At 34.5% G+C, this 21,308-nt stretch overlaps 2 protein-coding genes and 1 non-coding gene across 3 annotated transcripts; 2 read left to right on the top strand and 1 right to left on the bottom strand.

Annotated features, from left to right (window-relative positions):
* The first annotated feature begins 6,508 nt into the window (after positions 1-6,508).
* On the top strand, positions 6,509-12,843 carry LOC112513060 (monodehydroascorbate reductase 4, peroxisomal-like). The gene is made up of 7 exons (XM_025119183.1): positions 6,509-6,767; positions 7,496-7,547; positions 7,901-7,981; positions 8,225-8,343; positions 9,333-9,552; positions 10,890-11,008; positions 12,157-12,843. The coding sequence occupies exons 1-7, from the start codon at positions 6,648-6,650 to the stop codon at positions 12,841-12,843; spliced, it is 1,398 nt and encodes a 465-aa protein (XP_024974951.1). The 5' UTR covers positions 6,509-6,647.
* Positions 12,844-13,227: 384 nt separating this feature from the next.
* On the top strand, positions 13,228-13,299 carry TRNAP-UGG. Its single transcript has one exon. It is a non-coding gene; the product is annotated as a tRNA-Pro (tRNA).
* A 2,124-nt stretch (positions 13,300-15,423) lies between these two features.
* On the bottom strand, positions 15,424-20,158 carry LOC112513215 (cinnamoyl-CoA reductase-like SNL6). The gene is made up of 5 exons (XM_025119413.1): positions 19,829-20,158; positions 19,415-19,611; positions 17,225-17,419; positions 16,734-16,887; positions 15,424-15,732 (listed from the first exon to the last, which is right to left on the bottom strand). The coding sequence occupies exons 1-5, from the start codon at positions 20,088-20,090 to the stop codon at positions 15,443-15,445; spliced, it is 1,098 nt and encodes a 365-aa protein (XP_024975181.1). The 5' UTR covers positions 20,091-20,158; the 3' UTR covers positions 15,424-15,442.
* Positions 20,159-21,308: the final 1,150 nt, after the last annotated feature.

Here is a 21,308-nt window from a genome sequence, read left to right as displayed (position 1 = left end):
ATGTATGTATGTATGTATGTATGTATGTATGTATGTATGTATGTATGTATGTATGTATGTATGTATGTATGTATGTATGTATGTATGTATATGTGTGTGTATCGGAATAATCGGATAAGAATCATAAGAATGTTGAGAACCATGATATGAAACCAACGAATGTGAAAGTATATTATTGTGTTATAATGTGAAATGATTATCATTGGAGGTTCATAAAAACAAACGTACATGCATGAAATGTAAAATTCCTCACATATGTATATGAAATGGGTTCTTCTGTATTTTTAACAAATGGTTAATTATTTTGTAACGAAACTACAAATGTTGTAATTAGAATTCTCGTTTTAAGATGACAGATTTTTAGTTTTTAACAAACCAGAAGTTTGATCATCAAAAAACTCATTCTCATATAACCAACTAAATTTGTTTAAAAACGATCACATGACTTGTATCTGCTCTCTCTCTCTCTCTAACTCTCTCTCTCTCTCTCTCTATATATATATATATATATATTAGGAATCTAGGAAGCGCCCACAACACTATATGTGACATATCCATCACTAATGTGTGATTCATAATGAATCATCACAAATGTGATGAATATTAATTTTGAATAGAGACATGTGGCATGCTGTGGACGGTTCTCAAGTTCCTAATCAATTTTGGGTTAATAACGGAACCTCCCTATGAAAAATAATGCATTATCATTACGAATTATTTTGAGTATGCAAACAAAAACTATTTTACAGTAGAAAACTTTTTTTTTCTTCAAGAAATGTCGGACTGAGGTCGTAAGCCACATGTCTAATACGATATACAAACGTATTTATGATCAACGCACATCGGCCCCAATCAATCTGTCCGTCACCACAACTTACGTATCAACTCGGATACTGCTACCTAAGCTATGTTGTTGTTTCAGTAGTCTGTATGACTTCGTTCAGTCACTTTCAGATAATATTTTCCAGCATTTTAAAACATACAAACTGAATTACGTAAAGACAAAGAAGTCCATACATTTGGTGGTAAACGCAACGTGTGATGTCGATCTCGAACCATAAAAAAATAGAATTACATCATATTTATCTCTTGTCGTACATCATCAATAGAAATATATCCGGGGTTGAATTGACAAAAGATTACTAGTTTTGTGGAGTTATTTGGAAAATAGTAATTTAAGTTTTTAGTCCCTATGGTTTCTTAAAATTTTCAAATTCCATCCTATGATTTCAAAAATTGCAGTTTTCATCCACACAATTTGTAATTTATTGCTATTTTCATCCCTAAACTAACCGTTACTTTAAGTATCAGAGACAAAAAACAACAATAACTCGTAAAAACAATAGCAAATTACAATTCATAAGGATGAAAAAAAAGTAAAATAATGTATTATAAATTATAAGGATGAAAATCGTGAATTTGAAAATATAGAAACCAAAATAGCAACTTTCAAGAAACTATAGGGACTAAAAAGGTAAATTACTCTTTAGAAGAAAAGGGAAGTTTGTTGTGGGGCTTTACTATTACTCAAAGGATACGGAAGCAACTCTCATCCGATATAGCTTTTAATTTTTATTTTTTTATTATTATTATTTATATATATTATTATTTAATTGTTTTATGTCACGTGTTTTAAATGGCAGAATCACTTTAACAACATAAGGGTAAAAAATTTGTCACGTGGAGGATAAGGTTAAATCACATGTTGGGTCGGTTATTATCCGAACATACGGGTATAAAATAGGGTACAGTTGAATCGTACGTTCTCGGAAAATAATATAAATGACTAAAATATAATGACATATTTAAGGAAATGGTAAGTTGTATGAAAAAGTAACGTACTTCAACTTGATTCCTATTTTAGATGACGTACTTTCAAAACTTTTGTTTTGGTATCTAAGATGTAAAATTTTAAACATTTAAGTACCCGATTGAAGCATTAACCGTTTACCATGTTGATGTGATGAGTGATGGGATGAAATTGGGTTGAATAACAAATAATATTGAGTTGGATATCACATCATTCGTCACATCAACATGGTAACCGGTTAATGATCAACCGGTTACCCAGGTACTTAAATGTTTAAAACTTTACATCTTAGGTATTAAAATGGAAGTTTTGAAAGTACGTTACCTAATATAGGAATCAAGTTAAAGTACGTTACTTTTTCATTCAATTTGCTCTTAAGGAAATGATAAACTTTTATAGTATTTGTATAAATGACATGCACTTTTGCTAAAGTGTTCCTTCAACGTTGGCTAAATGTTGACGAGGGGCCCACATGTCATAAAAGTGGGTACTTGTCATGCATTCCTGCAGTGTTCCATGCATTTCTCCGAAGTTGGCGAAAATGCTGAAAAAATGGATCTCATCTTTGAAAAAGCTGTAATTTTCTTGAAAATTGTTGCACGTTTTCTCCAACCATGTTTCTCTCTGTTGGCAAATTCGTTTTTTTGTATATAATGTCTGGTTTTATAGATGAAACACATTCATCGATCCACAACACTACCTCAAACAAATACGATGATGCTCAAAAGTTTAAGAACATGGTCTATCAAATTCTACTGCAAACGTTGACAATTTTTGTCGTCGACTGTGGTGGTAATGGTGGAGATCGATCTGGAGTTATGATGAATCAACCAAGTAGTTTATATCCTGTTATGGTACCCCTTTTCAGCTTTTTCAAAGGTGGGACCCATTTTTTAGTATTTTTGCCAACATTCGAGGAATGCATGGAACATTGGAGAAACGCTGGACAAGTCAACTTAGACAAAAGTACAAGTCCGATTAAATTTTTGATATAAAGATGCTCTTACTCGAGAATTAAATGTTACATATACAAAGGACGACATGTGCTTCGATGATTAGAAAAACTTCTAAATGAAGACGAACAATGTAGATCCAATATGCAGCGCTGTGTAGTACATGCAGAGCATTTGTATACCTCTGTATAAGACAAGCAAAGGAATCAGAGGCTCTGGGTAGTACATGCAGAGATAGAACTCTTACTCAAGAGTAGACAAGTACATAGCCTTTATGAAGCTCTGCATGAAGGACGAAGGCAGGGTCAGAATGACCCCGTAGCACCTGTAGAACCTCTGTCAAGCTCTGTATGAAGAACGGAATCAAGCTTCAAGGACACAAGCGTAAAGAAAGTTTCCAGAGATTAAGACGGAAACCATTCAGACGGAAACCTCTGTTAAGCTCTTTATGTTATTATTATTTAATAAGGTATTAATATTCTTTTAATAACGATATAAATTAATTAAATTTATATTATTATCAATTAATTAAGTACTAAGAGTACATGTTCTTCTAAATTTTCCCCCAGGTAATATTGCTTCGTGAAACATGCTTCAAAAATGCGAATTTGAAATTTTAAACCCGGTTTTGATGACCACTCCAGAGTTAAATTCAGACGTGAATTTTTCCAGAGTTATGTTGTAAGTCTGGGGGCCGTAAGTGAAAATTGTGTTTTAGGCGGAAAAAATCAGTAACCGTCGCACAGAAACGTGACATGTGTCCCCAAAGTTACTTATTTATTAGTATATATATATATATATATATATATATATATATATTATAAATAATTTAAATGGGTTTAGTGGACCGATGGGCCCAGTATTGAAAGCCCATTTCAGGTCAAATCCCAAGGGATTATGGGTTCTTTTTGTGTTGGATCTAATCTTATTCAAAATAAGTAAACTACTTTTTTGGTCCATGTGGTTTGTTAAAATTACGATTTTTATCCTTATGATTTAAAAATACAGTTTTCATCCTTATGACTTGTAATTTATTGTTATCTTCGTTGTTATGATTTATAATTTTTTTGTTCTTTCAGTCCCCCTGGTTTAAAATTCTTTACCATTTTGGTTATGTATATTAAAGGTAGGAATTAGTCCAAAGACGAAAATAACAATAAATTACAAATCATACAGAAAACAACGATTTCTAAACCACAGGGACAATAATTGAAATTATTAAAAAACATAGGGATAAAACCCGTAACTTTCTCCATTTAAAAGTGAAATAAGCTTAAAAGTTATGTGGTTTGTTAAAAAAAATTACTTTTGTCTTTATGGCTTTGAAATTACAAGATGACCATCGTGGTTTATAGAAACATCTGAAATTGAATCTTTCCTCTAATGGCAGATAAAACATTTCAGTAGATGAGGGGCATTTTTGTACATCCATTAAGTTATATTCAATACATTTTCTATAAATTTTTAAAAATAAATAATTAAATGTTAAAATCCTCGAAGAATATTACATTTTATTCCAACAAATTCTCTATTTTAAAGACCGAAACAATACTAGGAGACCTCAACTTTGCAGTGTATTTGAATGTATTTTTTTTTAATAGAGAGGGAGGAGACCCCTCCTAACAAGAGAAAAAACCAAAAACACTAAAAACGACAGCTTAAGCATTCGGGTGGGGGTGAACCACATCCACCAGAAAGAAACCAAGACTCACATAAGGGAAAGAAAGAAAGAAGGCAAGCCAAGCCTGAATAACATTCGGGGAAGGCTTAATGGTCAGGCCTACAAACCTGAACCAGACATAATCAGTAATGGTCTTGACCACCATATTATGAGATCTTTTTTTATTCTTGAAGATACGACCATTTCTTTCATGCCAGAGGTGGTAGACAGTACCAGCAAGCACTAATCTACGAATGATAGACCATATGGTATTTGAACGTATTTATCGGTAGGTTTTATGGAATTTTAAGATATTAGTATATATTCAACAATTAATTATACACTTCGATTTTAAGAGATTATAGCCTAATAAACGGTAAAGTTCAAATAAGAACACTAAGATAATAAATGAAGGTTAAATATAAGGTTCATATGTGAATTATTAAAAAAATTATTTGAGAATACAAACGTGAACAAAAGAAACAGTATCTGATACTGTTAACATTGGATGATGTAAATGGTAGCAGGACCAGAAACAGGACTGATGCCAACAATGACGCTTTGCTCCCAAATGGGTGGATCGTAAGATTCCATATTAGTTGGAGATATAAAAGATTGAATACCAGCTATATATAACGCTTTTAAAAAAAAAAAACGAGTCTAAGACCTTATTTCAGCCCTTTATGTCTGATTTGTTAAGAGGCAAGACCACTCAGACTATTTGTTTTTTTCTAATTTTTCAGAGACACTTATGTCTTATTTTCCTTCTTATTTGATAAGAGGTAAATCAACCTCTTATTTGCCTCTTATTGTTCTTCAGATCCTCAACAACGACGTTTCTCAATCGATTAACCTGAATCGATCATTTTTCTCAATTGATCCTTACCAAATCAATTCTCACATCTCTCAATTAATGTATTTTAATAGGATGTAAATGTGTTAAACTCTGTTAATGGCATATTTTCATTTAAATGAATGTTAATTATATATTTTAGATATAAATTTCATAATGATGATGAATAAATACATGAAATTGTATAAATTTATCTATAAATTCAACACTATAATTTATAATGGGTAAAATATAATTTAAACAAATTCAGACGTTTATCAGTTTACAAAAACAATCTTATTTATTCGGATTTCAGATTTCATCACCAACTTTTATAAATCAGAAGTGAAATAAGACTTCAGACTTCAGCACCTTTTAAATATTTTGTACAGTTAGCAATTTCCCTAAATACCATCTAACAGTATTTACATTTTCATTTGAAACGACCTCAAGGTCGTCATAGGGGGTCTTTTCTTGAGAAACCATCATATTATGATAACCTTGAGAACTAGTGCATCATATGCTATTTCATATAATATTTTCCATCTAACACTATGGTTTAAAATATTGATCAACATTTGTTGTTCACAGTGTGAACCTTTTTAATATGTTTGTGAAACAAAAGTTACACATAAAAAAGTTTCACATTGTGAATCGAATAATATGAAACATACACATTATAAAACAAATATACGTTCATCAACCGTTGAGTTCCGGCGATAAAGCAAGTTATAGTGAAAAGCGTAAGAATAAATCTCCATCATTGGATCAATTGTAGTTGAATGTCAACATTAATGAAGTACACCGACACAGGTAATTCCATTCTTATGCGCAATTTATGAGTCTAATTGAAATTAAGGGGTGTTTGGGATTGCTTATTTGAAACATCTTATGTTTTTCTACAAAACCACTTATGAACTTGTATAAGTTGGAAGAGTTTAACTTCTTCAAAAACTCCTTGTTACCGGTTTGACACCGATATAAGTTATTTATCCGAACACTCAATAGTGCTTATTACCGGTTCCACAACTAAATTAAAAAATCAAACATCCCCTACTAAATGTGATCAAGGCTTTAGATTTATTTTTACTTAGTGAGAAGATTTGCAATTTTCATGGGAAATTCGAAGAGAAAAAAAATCCAGTTTCATTTCTGAAATATATCTGCAACAATGGTTCGATGGTTTATTCGCAAATTCTTGATTCAAATCGGTAACTTGGTGCTCGAATAAGAATGAGAATTGAATACTTTCCTTTCCATCCATCGAAGAAGAATGGAATTTTGTGAGGACCAATGAATATTAAATGCTTGCTTTCTATTCAAATTCAAACTTTATGATCATCACTCCTCCTCACATCCACCAATTCTAGCGACAGAGAATCAATTGGAGAAATGGGAAGATCGTTTGATTATGTGATACTAGGTGGAGGTGTCGCCGCCGGTTATGCAGCTCTTGAATTCACTAAGAAAGGTGTCTCCCATGGTGAACTCTGTATCATCTCCGACGAACCTGTAAGTTTCCACCACCATCATGTTGATTCTTTTTAAGTAGGTTTGAATTTTATGTATGTATGCTATTTTGATTTCGGGTTCATGTTTCATAAATTGGTGGGATGTTGAGTATGCACACCAGGTGTTTGTTGTTTTGCTTTTTAGTAACGAAGAATCAAAATTCAAAATCTTTAAAAAAAATCACGACCAAATACTAACAGCTTCTCCGTTTTAGAAATTAAAACGTTATTTTTCTCATATTACTAATATATTTGAGCAAAGTTTGATTACCGACAACCCTGGCCCCACATGAAACGTGTCCCCTAGGAGCCATTTCAGAGCTGACTTAGTGGTCAAGACTAGTGGAGAGGTTCAAGCCCATCTCTCACAAGATTCAAACTTGAACACGTTGTGTATTTGAGCAAAGTTGCTCCGTTTGTAAACGTTTAATCGTGTAAACTTTTTTGAAGATTTATCTGGGGTTTCACGTATTTTAGTATGGTATTGGAGACAAGATCTACCAGTTTAGGGACTCAACACTCTGGTCTAGCATTTGTTGGAGGGGACGTGTTGGATCGATTGAGATCGACTTTTATTAAACATAATAGAGAATATAATTAAAGTTAAATGAGAAACAGCTTAGATTTTACCATTTTTCTCTACGAGTTTTCATCATTTGAAAACAATTTATATTTGTTATAAATAAACCATGTGAACGAAAATTGTAATTTACTCTATATTCTTTGCAGGTGGCTCCGTATGAGAGACCTGCACTCAGCAAAGCTTTTCTACTTCCAGAAGGTCTGCAACATCAAATTATATTATTAAAATATTCAATAATTTTTATAAAATATTATTTTTATTATACATTTAATTTGAAGGATTCTCATTGGTAGGAATAATAAAAAATAATTTTTATTTCATAGGTAATCATTTTTGGAGAATTCTCCAAATTTGGAGAATTTCACCCTCTCTCTCCTTTCTCCATTTTGTAGTCCGGGAATCTGTTGGAGCAAAAATCCCCAAAACCTTTATTTGGGAGAATCTGTTGGAGATGCTCTTATATTTTACCAAACTTAACTAATTTATCAGTCAACAACTAGTTTGCCAAATATAGCCTAACTTTATGTTACTTTTGTGGTTGTACCGTGTAGCCCCTGCACGCCTCCCCGGATTTCATACGTGTGTAGGTGCCAATGAAGAGAGGTTGACACCAAAGTGGTACGAAGAACATGGTAAATATTCCTGATTGTAAATTACTCCCTCCATCCCAAAATAAATGTCCACAATGAAAAAAGACAGTTTTAAAAATGTGTAATATTACACTTTTAATTAACGAAATGATGATTCTACCCTCAACAATAAAGTGAGTAACGAATCTCTTCATCTTATAACCATGAGTAAAATTGTAAAGTAGACACTTATTTTGGGACGAATGAAGTATGTTGGAAGGATGGCTCATTTAAAACATTCATCAGGAATTGAACTGATATTGGGAATTCGAGTTAAGTCCGCGGATGTGAGGGGTAAGACGCTATCGACAATAACGGGAGAGACCATTACCTATAAATATCTCATCATTGCAACCGGTGCTCGGGTACTGAAACCAATTCTCACATGCTATGCTCGTTTTTCAATTTGTGCTCGGGTACTGAAACCAATTCTCACATGCTATGCTCGTTTTTCAATTTGTTAGGGTGAACATGGACAACTCTAAAGTTGAAACTACCAAACAAAATGGCTTTATAGAATGCCAAATATGTCTAAATGTCCTAATAAACTAGACTGCTTTATAGGACTTAAGTTTACAGGACCATACAATTGTGCATCATATGTAAAGGTGTCATAATATGATGTAGTCTGTATTTGGGCATTCTAACAAGTTTTTCAAGACACTTTTGAAATAAAGTGTTGTATCAGCTTGTTTACAAGACACTTTTTGAGAAATGTTCTATGAATACATCTGCCCCGGGTTCGATTCCAGGCTTACACAACAATTGTGGCCACTGAGTCTATTAGGGCTGATTTCTTACCGTCACAATTTTCCGGGATTAGTCCAGGCTGGGACACTCTTCCAAAAAGAATATTAATAGGACGTTTTTGGGAAATTGACCAAAATAGTCACTCTCCCCCAACTAAATTCACTTTTTAGCCATTTTTCAATCAACTCATTTTAGCCTTTGCGTAAACTCTATCTTACGATAAAAAAAATCTTTATGCAAATTTGCGTAATTTACATAAAGAATTTGCGTAAAGATCCCATTTGCATAAATAATTTTTTGTTTTTTTTTTCAATTTGAAGATACGCCTTACGCAAGTGCGTAAGGCAATTTGCGTAAACTTTGGCTAAAACGGGAATTCGATCCCAAAAGTGGCTCAAAAATGGAATCGGCTATTTTGGTAAATTTCCCCGTTTTATTTCAAAACTGTCCAAAATTGTCCTATAACGCAATCTATTAAGACAATTAGACATATCTGACATCCTGTAAAGCCGATTTTGCTGTAGTGAACAGGCTGAAAGCTGAATCCGACACTGTACCAATTACAGTTAGTGACAAGTTATTTATTTGAATGGTTTGATTATAGGCTTTGAAACTCGAAGAGATTGGCATAAATGGATCAAATGCTGAAAACGTATGTTATTTGCGTGATTTGGATGATGCAACGAAGCTCGTGAACACGATGCGGACCTGTAATGGTGGAAACGCTATCGTTATCGGAGGTGGTTACATTGGAATGGAGTGTGCTGCTTCCTTGGTTATAAACAAGATCAATGTTTCCATGGTGTTCCCTGGCTCATATTGCAGTAAGCTTTCTTGGTTCTTTTATTTTAGGGGTTGTTTACTAAGGGCCTGCTTGGTAGTGGTTTAATGATATAGATAGTGGCTTATTCAATAAGCTTCTACGGAGGAGCTATATGCCAAAAGCTAAGTTTTTTCCAAACCTGCCCCTCCCAGTTAAAAAACACGCTCCTTCCATCTATGAGAAAACACTCCCGAACAAAAATCTTCCCGATCTATACCGACAGATTAATTCACACCGACAGCTTTATCCATATCGGACTTGAGGGTCTGTTAGGTTAGCAACTTAATGAGCATAATGGGACTCGCAACGTATTCGGTCAGCTATATATAATTGTTTGGTAGTGACTTAATGATATAGAAAGTGGCTTATTCAGTAAGCTTCTAGGGAGGAGCTTTATGCAAAAAGCCAAGTTTTTGCCAAACATGCCCCTCCCGATTAAAAAAAATCGCTCCTTCCATCTATGAAAAAACACTCATAAACAAAAATCTTCCTTATCTATACAGACAAATTAATCCACACAGACAACTTTATCCATATAGGACTTAGGGGTTGTGTGGTTAGCTTTTCATTAAGTTTTGTGTGTCTCTATAGATTGAGAGATTTTTGTTTTGGACGGTATTTTCACAGATAAACAGAGCATGTTTTTTAAGTGGGAAGGACAGGTTCGGGAAAAACTTGGGTTTCTGCATAAAGCTCCCCCTAGAAGCTTACTGAATAAGACACTTTCTATATCATCAAGCCACTACCAAAAGTCATGCATAACTAACCGAATAAGATGTGAGTCCTATTAAGCGCATTAAGCTGCTAACAAACATGCCCTAACACAGATTGGGTAAGCACTAAACTGGGTAAGAGTGCGGTCTGGGTAACTGCAGTTAGACTGTAGTGGCAGATCGTCTAGTAAGTCACCTGATCGGGGGCACACTTAGGAGTACAAAAAAAAAATCCTATGTTGAATAACCAATCCGAGCCAAATGAGATTCGGGTTAAATGGTTTCGGGTTATTCGGAAATCCTTAGTAAGAAACCATTAATGGCAGTGAAGTATGCAAAATCTGACAAACTTAACAAGCATTCCAAAAGCATCGCTAGAATTAAATATCGAAATCATCCAAAAAAACACTAAAAATTCTCTTAGAATTACGAAAAAGAAAGAAATCTGTGGGTTGCGGGGAGCAATGAGTGAGTCCTCAGAAGAAGGTTGGAAGCAACAACGCAAAATCGTTGGGATAAATACGAGAGCTAAAGCTTTTAATTTATATACTCGGTCAGCCAGAAGTTTAGGTAAACAACGTCTTAGTTTTTGGTTAAAATCGGTATTTTTTATGTTCTTTTGTAGTGGGTCGTTTATTCACCCCGAAGATCGCGAGCTACTACGAAGATGTTTACAAGTCGAAAGGGGTAAATTTCATCAAAGGCACATCCTTAACATCGTTTGTTTTCAACTCCGAAGGGAAGGTAAAGTTCTCAAACATATTTATATCTGCTAAACTTGGACACTTTATATTCAGTAATATGTTGGAACCCTCTTCTCTACTGAAGGGATCTTTTAGAGAGTAATTTAATGGGGTTCCATATATCTTCACATGGTAGCGGAGTGAAGGTCTACCATCTGAGATATCTTTGCCCCTCTAGCCTCCGTTGGAGCTAAACATATGAATTAGTCCAGAGACGAAAATAACAGTAGGTTCAAATGAGAAGCTAAACATTTTGCGAGAAGGCAAAAAATTTCAATATTAATAATGATTAGACACATGATACACAAACTTAATCATATATGATTAAACACATGTTGCATTGATAACACATAAACGCTTAATCATATATGATTAAACACATCCAAATGAGTGTAACCATATATGCTATTGAAACTTCTCACTTTCTCGCAAAATGTTTAACTTCTCATATGATCCTTCCCCTCTCTCTTTCTCTCTCTCTCTCTCTCTCTCTCTCTCTATATATATATATATATATATATATATATATATAGGGTCAGCCTTAGGGGAAAACCGCAAAAAAATAAAAAACTGAGGATACCCTGGTAACCGTTTATTTCGACAGTATTCACATGTGCATACAAATGATTTTTTAAGCAATTTGTCCGGTATGTATATGTGCATAACACGCATGCGTGCATAAAAACCAAGAAACAACTCCAATTACTTGTATGCAAATGTGAATGGTTACTAGGGTGTTTCTTAGTTTTTCATTTTTTTGAGTTTTACTCTGAACCCCTCTCTCTCTCTCTCTCTATATATATATATATGTTTGTGTGTGTGTGTTCTTACATGGTATTAGAGCAAGATCAACCATACGAGACATCCTTGTCCGTCTAGCTAGCCTTCCTTGGAGGGGGCATTTTAGAGTTTTACAATGGCTAGATTTTGATATTTCTCTTCAATATACGTTGGAACCCTCATTATCTCTTCAAGGGCTCTTTCAGAGAGTAATTTAGTAGGTTCTACCATGGTATCAGAGCAGATCATCTAGGACATCTTTGTCCGTCTAGCCTCCAACAGGAGGCATGTTAGAGTCCCACATCGGCTAGAAGAGTACGTAATCTAATGGGGTTTCATATATTCTCAGAGACTTGTATAAATATACAGGTTAGCGGAGCTAATCTCAAGGACGGACGCTACCTTCCAGTGGACATGGTTGTTGTAGGAATCGGAGCCCGTCCCAATACAAACCTCTTCGAAAACCAACTCACTTTCGAGAATGGTGGAATCAAGGTAAACAGTCGATTGCAATCAAGTAACACCTCGGTTTATGCAGTTGGAGACGTTGCATCATTTCCCATTAAGCTATTTGGTGACACCCATAGACTCGAGCACGTTGATGCCGCCCGTAAATCCGCTAGGCATGCCGTCTCAGCAATAATGGAACCAAATAACACAACGGAATTCGACTACTTGCCGTTCTTCTATTCTCGGGTGTTCTCGTTATCTTGGCAGTTTTACGGAGATAATGCTGGGGAAGTCGTTCATTTTGGTGATTTTTCCGGAACTAGATTTGGAGCATATTGGGTGAATAACGGGCGGTTAGTCGGGTGTTTTCTTGAAGGCGGAGATAAGGAAGATTACGATGCTATAGCTAATGTGATCAGGGTTAAACCAGCTGTGGCGGATTTGGGTGAGCTTGAAAGGCGGGGTGTGGAGTTCGCGGTGGGAGTTAGCCAGAAACTGCCTGTGGCTACGGTGGTTCATGGTGGTGGTTTGTATGCAAGTTTTGGCATTGTGGTGGCTGCATCAGTAGCTCTATTTGCATATTGGTATGTAAGAAAGTGGTCATAGATGGTATATATATATATATATATATATATATATATATATATATATATATATATATATAGAGAGAGAGAGAGAGAGAGAGAGAGAGAGAGAGGGGGGGGGAGGAGATTCAAGGGAAAACCCAAAAAACAAAAATTGAGGAACACCCTGGTAACCGTTTATCTGGACGGTATGTATATGTACACATATGTAATTGTGTCTTGGTTTTTATAGACATGTGCATACCAAACATATTGCTGATAAAACATGCATACAGGGTTACTAGAGTGTTTCTCGGTATTTTATTTTTTTATTTAGTTTTCTCTGAATCTTCTCCCTCTATATATATAATTGTCTAATAAGATGAATTTTGTTATAAATAAAGGAGTGGGGAATAATATATCATCCGGGCATTTGGTCTAGTGGTATGATTCTCGCTTTGGGTGCGAGAGGTCCCGAGTTCGATTCTCGGAATGCCCCATAATTTTTCATATTGTTTATTGTAAACCACAAATTTGGTCCCTGTGGTTTCTCAAAGAAAACGCTTTTCGTCCCTGCAGTTTCGACGTTACAAAGTAGCCACAACAGTTTGGGACCAAATTTATAGTTTACTCCATTGTTTATGTTTTGTTTTTAAGGGGGTGTTTGTGATTGCTTATAAAAACAACTTATTGACTTATTCTTGTGTAGCATCGGTAATAAGCACTTTTAAGTGTTTGGATAAACAGTTTATACCGGTGTCAAATCGGTAATAAGAAATTTTTGAAGAAGTTAATTCATTCTAACTTATAATAGGTTGATAAAAACTTTTGTAGAAAAGCGTAAGTTGTTTTAAATAAGCAAATCCCAAACACCCTCTAAGTAGTTTTCTTTGTGGATTTTTAGTAAATATTGTCGCAAAATATTTTTTTTTAATTTATCTTAAAATAAGTGTTTTTTTTTACGTAAACATAGTTTTTTATGCGGATTTTTAGCAAATATTGTCGCAAAAACGACATCCACATTTGTATTTTTATGTTTGTTTCGAAATAATATTTATTTCTCTATTTATTAAGGACAAAACTGTCTTTTAATTAATTAAAGCATGTTACAGTTACATATTTTTTAAAACCATATGTTATTTTCATTATGAGTATTTATTAGGAGGATGAAGTAATAAAAAGGCAAATTGAATGAACATGAGTTTTAATTTGTTATGGTTTCTTTTTGGACTTGTTTATGGTGTGATATCTTAAATATTAAGTAACCTTATTATCTAATGGTTTACGTTGACAGGACATCAATATTTCTATTTTCTATAAATTAAAAACGTACTTTATTTCAGTATCTGATTTAGATAGCGTACTTTCCAAACCTTCGTTTTGAAGTATGTCATTATGTTATTAAGTACACTTTTTACTAAATGCAACAAAGGATCCAATTTTGTGAGATGATATTGGTACTCGAAATGTCGGCAGATTCGAGTGATGACTCTTATTCCACCGATTAGAGGTGGGTTATTATGCAAACTTTTACATTTATACAACCAATACAACTCAATCTCAACCGTCCATTTAATTTGACGAATATGTGATTTCATAGAAGCTTTGATTGTTTTTTAATATAAACATTGATCATAATTAATGAACTCTAGTCATCTTCCATAAATATTCAAATCATAACAAATGAACTAATATCATTTTCATAAATATATCAATTGATTAGGTTGCATTTGGTTGTACAAATGTGATAAGTTACATTTGAAACATCCTCTAGAGAATTATATATACATATATTTTTCCATTTTGTTATTTAATAATATTATGATATTAAAATTATTACATTTTCATATTAGAAGAAGGAAAATTATATATATTAACTACTATTATATAAAGAGTTCGTTATCAAAATATTCAAAATAGAACTTGGAAGGGTTTTACAACTTCGTTTTAACTGTTAGTCATTAACATGAGTGAATCCATGAAAAACTATGAGTCATGTGATTAGGTTAGTCTATAAATATATGAAATCTAGTTTTTTTTTAAATATATAAGATTTATGTATGACAACGAGAACAAATAAACTCACATACTCTTCACATCTTTCGTGAGGTTTGAACTCTTGACCTCCTAGAAAACCAATGACTCACATACCGTTAAGCCAAAGGCCCTTTTATAACCTAAAGTTAAAAGTGTAAAATTACAAAAGTTTAAAGAAAAGAAAATCATATTTTTTAAAATAAAAAAAATTGAAAAAAGTCACGTCTTGAAAAAGACGTGACACGCTTCAAGCCGCCATGGCGTAAGGCACATTTTACAGAAACCCTACAGACCTTATTGTAACGGCGAACATCATGACAAGCCTCAAGGCATCATGGTGTGAGCCACGTTTTACACAAACGTTACAAACCTTATTGTAATGACGAAGACACGTTCTACACCATCATGCGCTTTTTTAAATACTGATAAAATGATGAAATGTTTTCACGTGATTGATCGACAGGTGGAATTTGATACCTTTTATTTTTTATTCCTCTTTTAACCCAACCCCCTTTTTTTCTTTTATTTCAATTGCATTTGATTTGTATGGTGTTTTTTTAGGGAAACCTCTATTTGGTGTTTATAAATGAGTGGTAAAATAACTATCATACATCTATATTGCATCTATGCACTTGGGACATTAACCTATCAAGTTTTCTATTTGACAACTCGAATCGAAATCCCACAACGGTTGAAACCGTGTCCGTGTTTATATGAACGCCCGTTTCCGCTTCTAGTCTTTCAACCTCCTCCGGCCTACGAACAACTTTGTCAAAACATACATATCTCCCGCCACTACTTTTCTTCATCTCCTCGTGTACTTGAACGTGTGCCTCTGCTAATTTATCGACCTCAACGCTCGCTAATAAACCGTATTCATACATATCTTGACCTCCTGCATACGTATTCGTGTAACTGTAAGCTATATGGTTTCTCAAATATCTCAGCGTCTCCAATACATTCTCTAAAATTTCTTCGAAATGAAGAATCAAAAATCAAGATCTCCAAAAAAAGTTACATTCAACTCCAATAATCTTATCAAAGGGCTTTTGGCTTAGCGGTATGTGAGTCATTGGTCTTTTAGGAGGTCAAGGGTTCAAACCTCACCAAAAGGTGAGGAGGGTGTGTGAGTTTATTTGTTCTATTTACCGTATATAAATATTATATACTCCAATAACGGCCAAAGTTCCAAAAGATGATACTAAACAGCAGTTCACCTTTGATGATATTCCCCCATCAAGATGGAGGGATGGAAGCATTGAAATGCAAACATGGTGTAGTGTAGAACTCCAATATCTATTTTGGACATTACATTATTAGTTATAGAGTAAATTACGTTTTTCGACTATCTAGTTTGTAAAAAATTGTGATGTTGTGGCTCTATTGTTTAGAAATTATGGTTTTCGTCACTATAGTTTGTAATTCATTTATATTTCCGTCCTTATGATTTACAACTCATTGTTGTTTCTATTTCTATTTTACAACTCATTGTTGTTTCTATTTCTATGGTTTCTAATTCTTTACTATTTTTGTCCCTTGTACTTTAAAGTAGGAACTACTTTAAAGTAACAATAAATTACAAACCATAGGGACGAAAATCACAATTTCAAAATTACGCTCCTACCGGATATCCACCCCGCTATGCGAGTTGACTAATTCCAGGGCAACCACCTGATTCGCGGATATCCCGGAGTCACCGCATTTGAACCTCCGTGGCCATAAGGGGATTTTTATTTCACCTTGGATTCGAACCTGAGACCTACAGGAACTTCTGACCTTTGGAGCCCAAGCTCAAACCAATCGGGGTTTTAGAGATTTTGAATTTTCCATCTCCATTTTGAAGAAATAATGAACATACTATTGGAGATATGTGCTAATAGAGAGGGTAAAACCGACCTTTGAGGTATGCGATGGTGGATGAGGGATTTGTACAGAAATATCGAGGACCGGTAATAAGACCCGAGCATATGGTGGCCAACTTCAACCCCTTCTCCTCCGCTATTCGCCATGACGCTCGCTCCGCTTTCAACTTACCCAAGGCATACCATAGCTGTGATGTTTCATACAACAATTATTTTGATGAACAAGATTGTAAGACATTGAGTTGATTTTGCATATTTTAATATGCATTTTGGATACTTGTCGGGTGCGGCATTATAATAGCCCTCAAATAGAAAAGTAGGTTTCAACATATATAGAGAGATGAAATGGTCCAAGTGTGGGACCCTGACTCGAGTCCCTAGAGACTTAGAGTGATAAACTTTGGCTCTGATACCATGTTAGATTTTGTGAAACCCCGTTACCCCCTATATTGATATGAATTCATATAAAGGAAAGAAGACTAGGAAACAACGATTGATATAAAGATGAACGGGTTGTGTAATTACCTTTTTGCCATTGCAAAAGGACTCGTCGCTCCAGCTATTATGATCTACGACCGGAGGGAGGGTGTTGTTAGAAGTGTCTCTCCAAATGCAGGTCAATAGAGAAGACGTAAACACATAGTTCCTAACGGAGGCCGTTGCTGCACAAGCTTCTGCTATATTTTCTGCTGCCTTTGCTTCTATTTCCGCCATGCATTTCTATCAATTTTCAAAATCAATTTACCACATTTCATGTACTTTTTTCATGGACCCAATTGTGCAAAGTTTATCTTTGCCGTWTTTTTTTTTTTTTTTTTGGRGGGTGTCCTGGGCTACATGCCCATACTAATCCTGATAAATTACAATTGTAAGACGACAGTTTTAATAAACTCAGTAGCCACAATTGTTATGGACGTCTAAACCAGTACAAATAAAATATTTCACTAGATCGCACTGGATTCATTTATTAGATCGTAATAAGTGAATGTAATCATATTATTTTAAGAAAATGTAGACTCTAATACCATATCAAAACAAGTTTATCTTCCCACTTCAATTTATAGTTAGCTTTCTACCCAATTGACAGAAATGGTCAAGATTTGCAAGTAGCATTAGTAACGTGCAAAATCTATTTTTATTGAATTTAATAGTCATAAAGTAACAACTTAACAAATCGCTAAAAATGCTACTTTTTATGTGGAACCCCGAGCCACCTTGTACGCAACTCTATTAATCCCGAGGGCCCTAGAGAACAACCAGAAAATGCAGGATTCGAACAGCTCATGTCTTAGAAGAATCGTATAGGTTCAAGACCTATTGTCAGTTGAGCTAACCCCACAACATAAAATATTAATTGTGAAATGCTCGACATGACAAATAGCAACTTTATCGAATTATATTCCATATCAGCATTTTGCAAGTATCATTTACAAAACTACAAAATCTTTGATAGTTGTCAAATCTGGGTTATATCCGTCAATTATGTAAAAAAAAGACTATACATTGAATCGGGGGACAAAAAAGCAACTACAAAATGAATGGGTGACAGAAAAAAAAAAGTATTTTGGACAATTCTAAAAATATATGTGGGTTGATAAAGTCCCTGGACCTTGGACAATGACTGGGTTATTATTGATTACTATTAGGGTGGAAAAATAAGAAATGCTTCTAGAAGGAAACAAAAAGTAGAATAACAAATCAAAAGCCAAATTATTACCAACTGAAAATTGAATATTAAAAGCTAATAAATGAACCCATTCATATCTTGCAAGTTGCACCACATGATGTCCTCATGTTTACCGGTAATAAAATAATCATTTTTGTCCATTTAATACCTACTACAATAGACTCTTCAATGAGAGGTTATTACAAGGAAAAAAAAATAGTAATGCATACAAATTATTATTGAAGAGAGTTTTTATCTGTATTTTTGAAGTTTTTATACAGTAATTTTAGTTCTTACTTTAAATTTGGTGTGAAATAATATATTATTGCATTTCCATATTATTTGGGAAATCCAATAGTCCATCTGTCCCATACATGGAACCTGTCTTAATGTGAAGGGATATTTTTTGTCTCATTCAGCAGTTGAGGCTAGCGGTCTGTAGTTGAACCTAAGACATGTCTTATATTTTGGCAAAGTCATTGTCGACTCAGCTACATACATGGAACCTGTCTACAACGACACTAATGTGAAGGGATACTTTTTGCCTCATTCAGCAACTGAGGCTAGCGGTCTATGATTGAACCCAAGACCTGTCTTATATTTGGGCAAAGTCATTGTCGACTGAGCTATAGGCGAGAGGCTTGTATGGCTATATTATCGATGTTGAAACAATGCGCTAAGTTGGCAATTATATGACTAAAAAGTGCAAAAATCCAACATATCACTAAAAACACAAAAATTGAGCTCTTTTCATATCCAACCTAACACTAAAAAGATAGAAGGTTTAAAACGTTGGTCTCAATATTTGAAGTCAATAAAATAAGTTTCTATAAATTATATATATATATATATATATATATATTATTAAAAGTTTAATATATTAAGATATTTATTATTATTATTATTATAGCATTAAACACGGTTTTTAATGTGTAAATGATGATGTTTTTTTAGTGTTAAATGGATTGATGAGATATTAGTTCAGAAACTACTCTTTTTACTTGTACGGAACTGTTATCCGAGATGGTCTAGAACAGAGAGAGACTTACCGAGTAGCCGGAGAATCCGCTTGGATCAATGAAAGCGGTGGTGTGAAAAACTGTACAACATCCATCGAACGCTTCCATTAAGCTCCGCTGTTCGTTGAACTTTGCCACAACAACTCCGATCAGATTGTGGCTTGCAAATCTCGATGTTCCTTCCATCTCCCCTGAAGTTTCACTCTCCCTTAATCGCTCGATATCTTCTGTAATTCCGAAATTTTTCCAGTTAATTCACCGAACTGCTAATGGCGGATCGAATTAATCGCTTAGTACAAGTTCATAACCTCATTCAATAACAATATTCAAAGTCAACGTAATCGGTTCAAAAATTTATACAAAATAGTGACGATTTGATGATTTGATAGATTTCTATCACAAAACCTGCTAAAAACAATAACCGAAGAACGTTTCGAGATTTACCTTCGTTATCAACGATGATTCGAACGGCATAGCCTCTGAGCAACAGCTGTTTCACGATGGCGATTCCAAGGAAAGAGACGCCGCTCGTGACGCATACAAGTTTCTGATCTACTGCATATTCATTTCCGTTACCGGCAGACACTCGCCGGCGATTGAACTCTTCGCTTCTAACCTTGAGAACGACGCCGGAGCAGGATAACAGCATCCGCCGGAACTCCTCGATTTCAGCTCTCCGGCTCTCGTCCGTCCGTACGACACCCATTGAAGCTGCTAGAAGAAGTTTGTGAGGGCTGAAATTTGTATTAGAAGGTGGTTTCCAGGAAGCTGAATGATCGCCTTCATGTGGAAAGCACTTCGCCTTTATATAAACAAAATCCGTTCAGCCTAATTTGGTCGAAAAAATAAGCCGTGCGGCTCGGCTTGTAAAGCCCGCTCTGTACAGAGCTGAAATCTCCTTAGCGTCTAAGCGGCTCGGCTTGAAATTTCTAAGTAAATTACATTTCTGTCCTTATGGTTTGTTACATATTGTGATTTTCGACTCTGTGATTTAGAAACTGAAATGAGTTTGATGAGACTCACAGCTTTACAGTCAGCTATATATGGTTATTTAATAGTATTCGGATAACTAGTTGAAACATTAACTCTTTCTTCAAACAAACCACAATGCATAGAAACTAATTTTAGATTAAGATATTCATGTCAACAAATAATATTGAGTCAGATACCACATCGTTCGTCACATCAACATAGTAACTAGTCAATGTTTCAACCTAATCTTTCCAACGGGCTTCCTATATCTACTAAAGGGAAGGGGAAGGAGTAGGGCATTTTCTTGATTACCTGCGTACTTAAATGTTTAAAACATTACATCTTATATACCAAAATAAAAGTTTTGAAAGTACGTTACCCAAAATAGGAATCAAGTTAAAATACGTTACATTTTCATACAATTTACCATTAAATAAATGTTTAAGATTTGATGAATCTCTAACTAATGTTTATATTTTCTTGATATAAACAACGACATAAAACAGTAATTTTAAGGTTAAAAATAACCATAATTTAGGAGCAGGGAAAGTGTAACTTAATTGACAAAGGGGTTGGTTGACTTTGCTCAAATACATGACATGTCATGGGGTTTAATCTCAAACCTCTCTGCTAGCCTCAGTCGTTGAATGAACAAAAAACCGCTCACTCACATTGGTATCCTAAAAAACGCTTTCGTTTAAGACCAACTGGAGCTGTCGTAGATTACTTTTTTTTCCCAAATAGCCATAACTTCGAAAGAAACCTTTGATGTTAATTGATGTTTCAAAAATCTATTTATTTCCATTTTTTCTTGGTGACACAAAATGCCCTCATACTTATGTAGGGATGGTAAAAAAAAACCTCGAAACCGATGGTGAAAACCGGAAATCAAAATTTTTGGGCCGGGTCCGGGGACATCTTATCGGGGACGGGGTGGGGATCGGGGACATAT

Source organism: Cynara cardunculus (assembly GCF_001531365.2).
Source record: "Cynara cardunculus var. scolymus isolate 2C chromosome LG 5, CcrdV1, whole genome shotgun sequence".
Lineage (NCBI taxonomy): Eukaryota > Viridiplantae > Streptophyta > Magnoliopsida > Asterales > Asteraceae > Cynara > Cynara cardunculus.
Note: the sequence above shows the minus strand (reverse complement) of the source record. Positions and strands in the feature narration are given on the sequence as shown.

What these genes read in the sequence shown, in the direction of transcription:
- LOC112513060 (XM_025119183.1), top strand. Translation starts at nt 6,648, where the DNA reads ATGGGAAGATCGTTTGATTATGTGATACTAGGTGGAGGTGTCGCCGCC. An exon ending in AAAGTGGTACGAAGAACATG is followed by an intron (nt 7,982 to 8,224) that starts GTAAATATTCCT and finishes AACATTCATCAG; the next exon opens with GAATTGAACTGATATTGGGA. An exon ending in TCATTGCAACCGGTGCTCGG is followed by an intron (nt 8,344 to 9,332) that starts GTACTGAAACCA and finishes GTTTGATTATAG; the next exon opens with GCTTTGAAACTCGAAGAGAT.
- LOC112513215 (XM_025119413.1), bottom strand. Translation starts at nt 20,090, where the DNA reads ATGGGTGTCGTACGGACGGACGAGAGCCGGAGAGCTGAAATCGAGGAG. An exon ending in AATCATCGTTGATAACGAAG is followed by an intron (nt 19,612 to 19,828) that starts GTAAATCTCGAA and finishes TCGGAATTACAG; the next exon opens with AAGATATCGAGCGATTAAGG. An exon ending in CCTTTTGCAATGGCAAAAAG is followed by an intron (nt 16,888 to 17,224) that starts GTAATTACACAA and finishes GAAACATCACAG; the next exon opens with CTATGGTATGCCTTGGGTAA.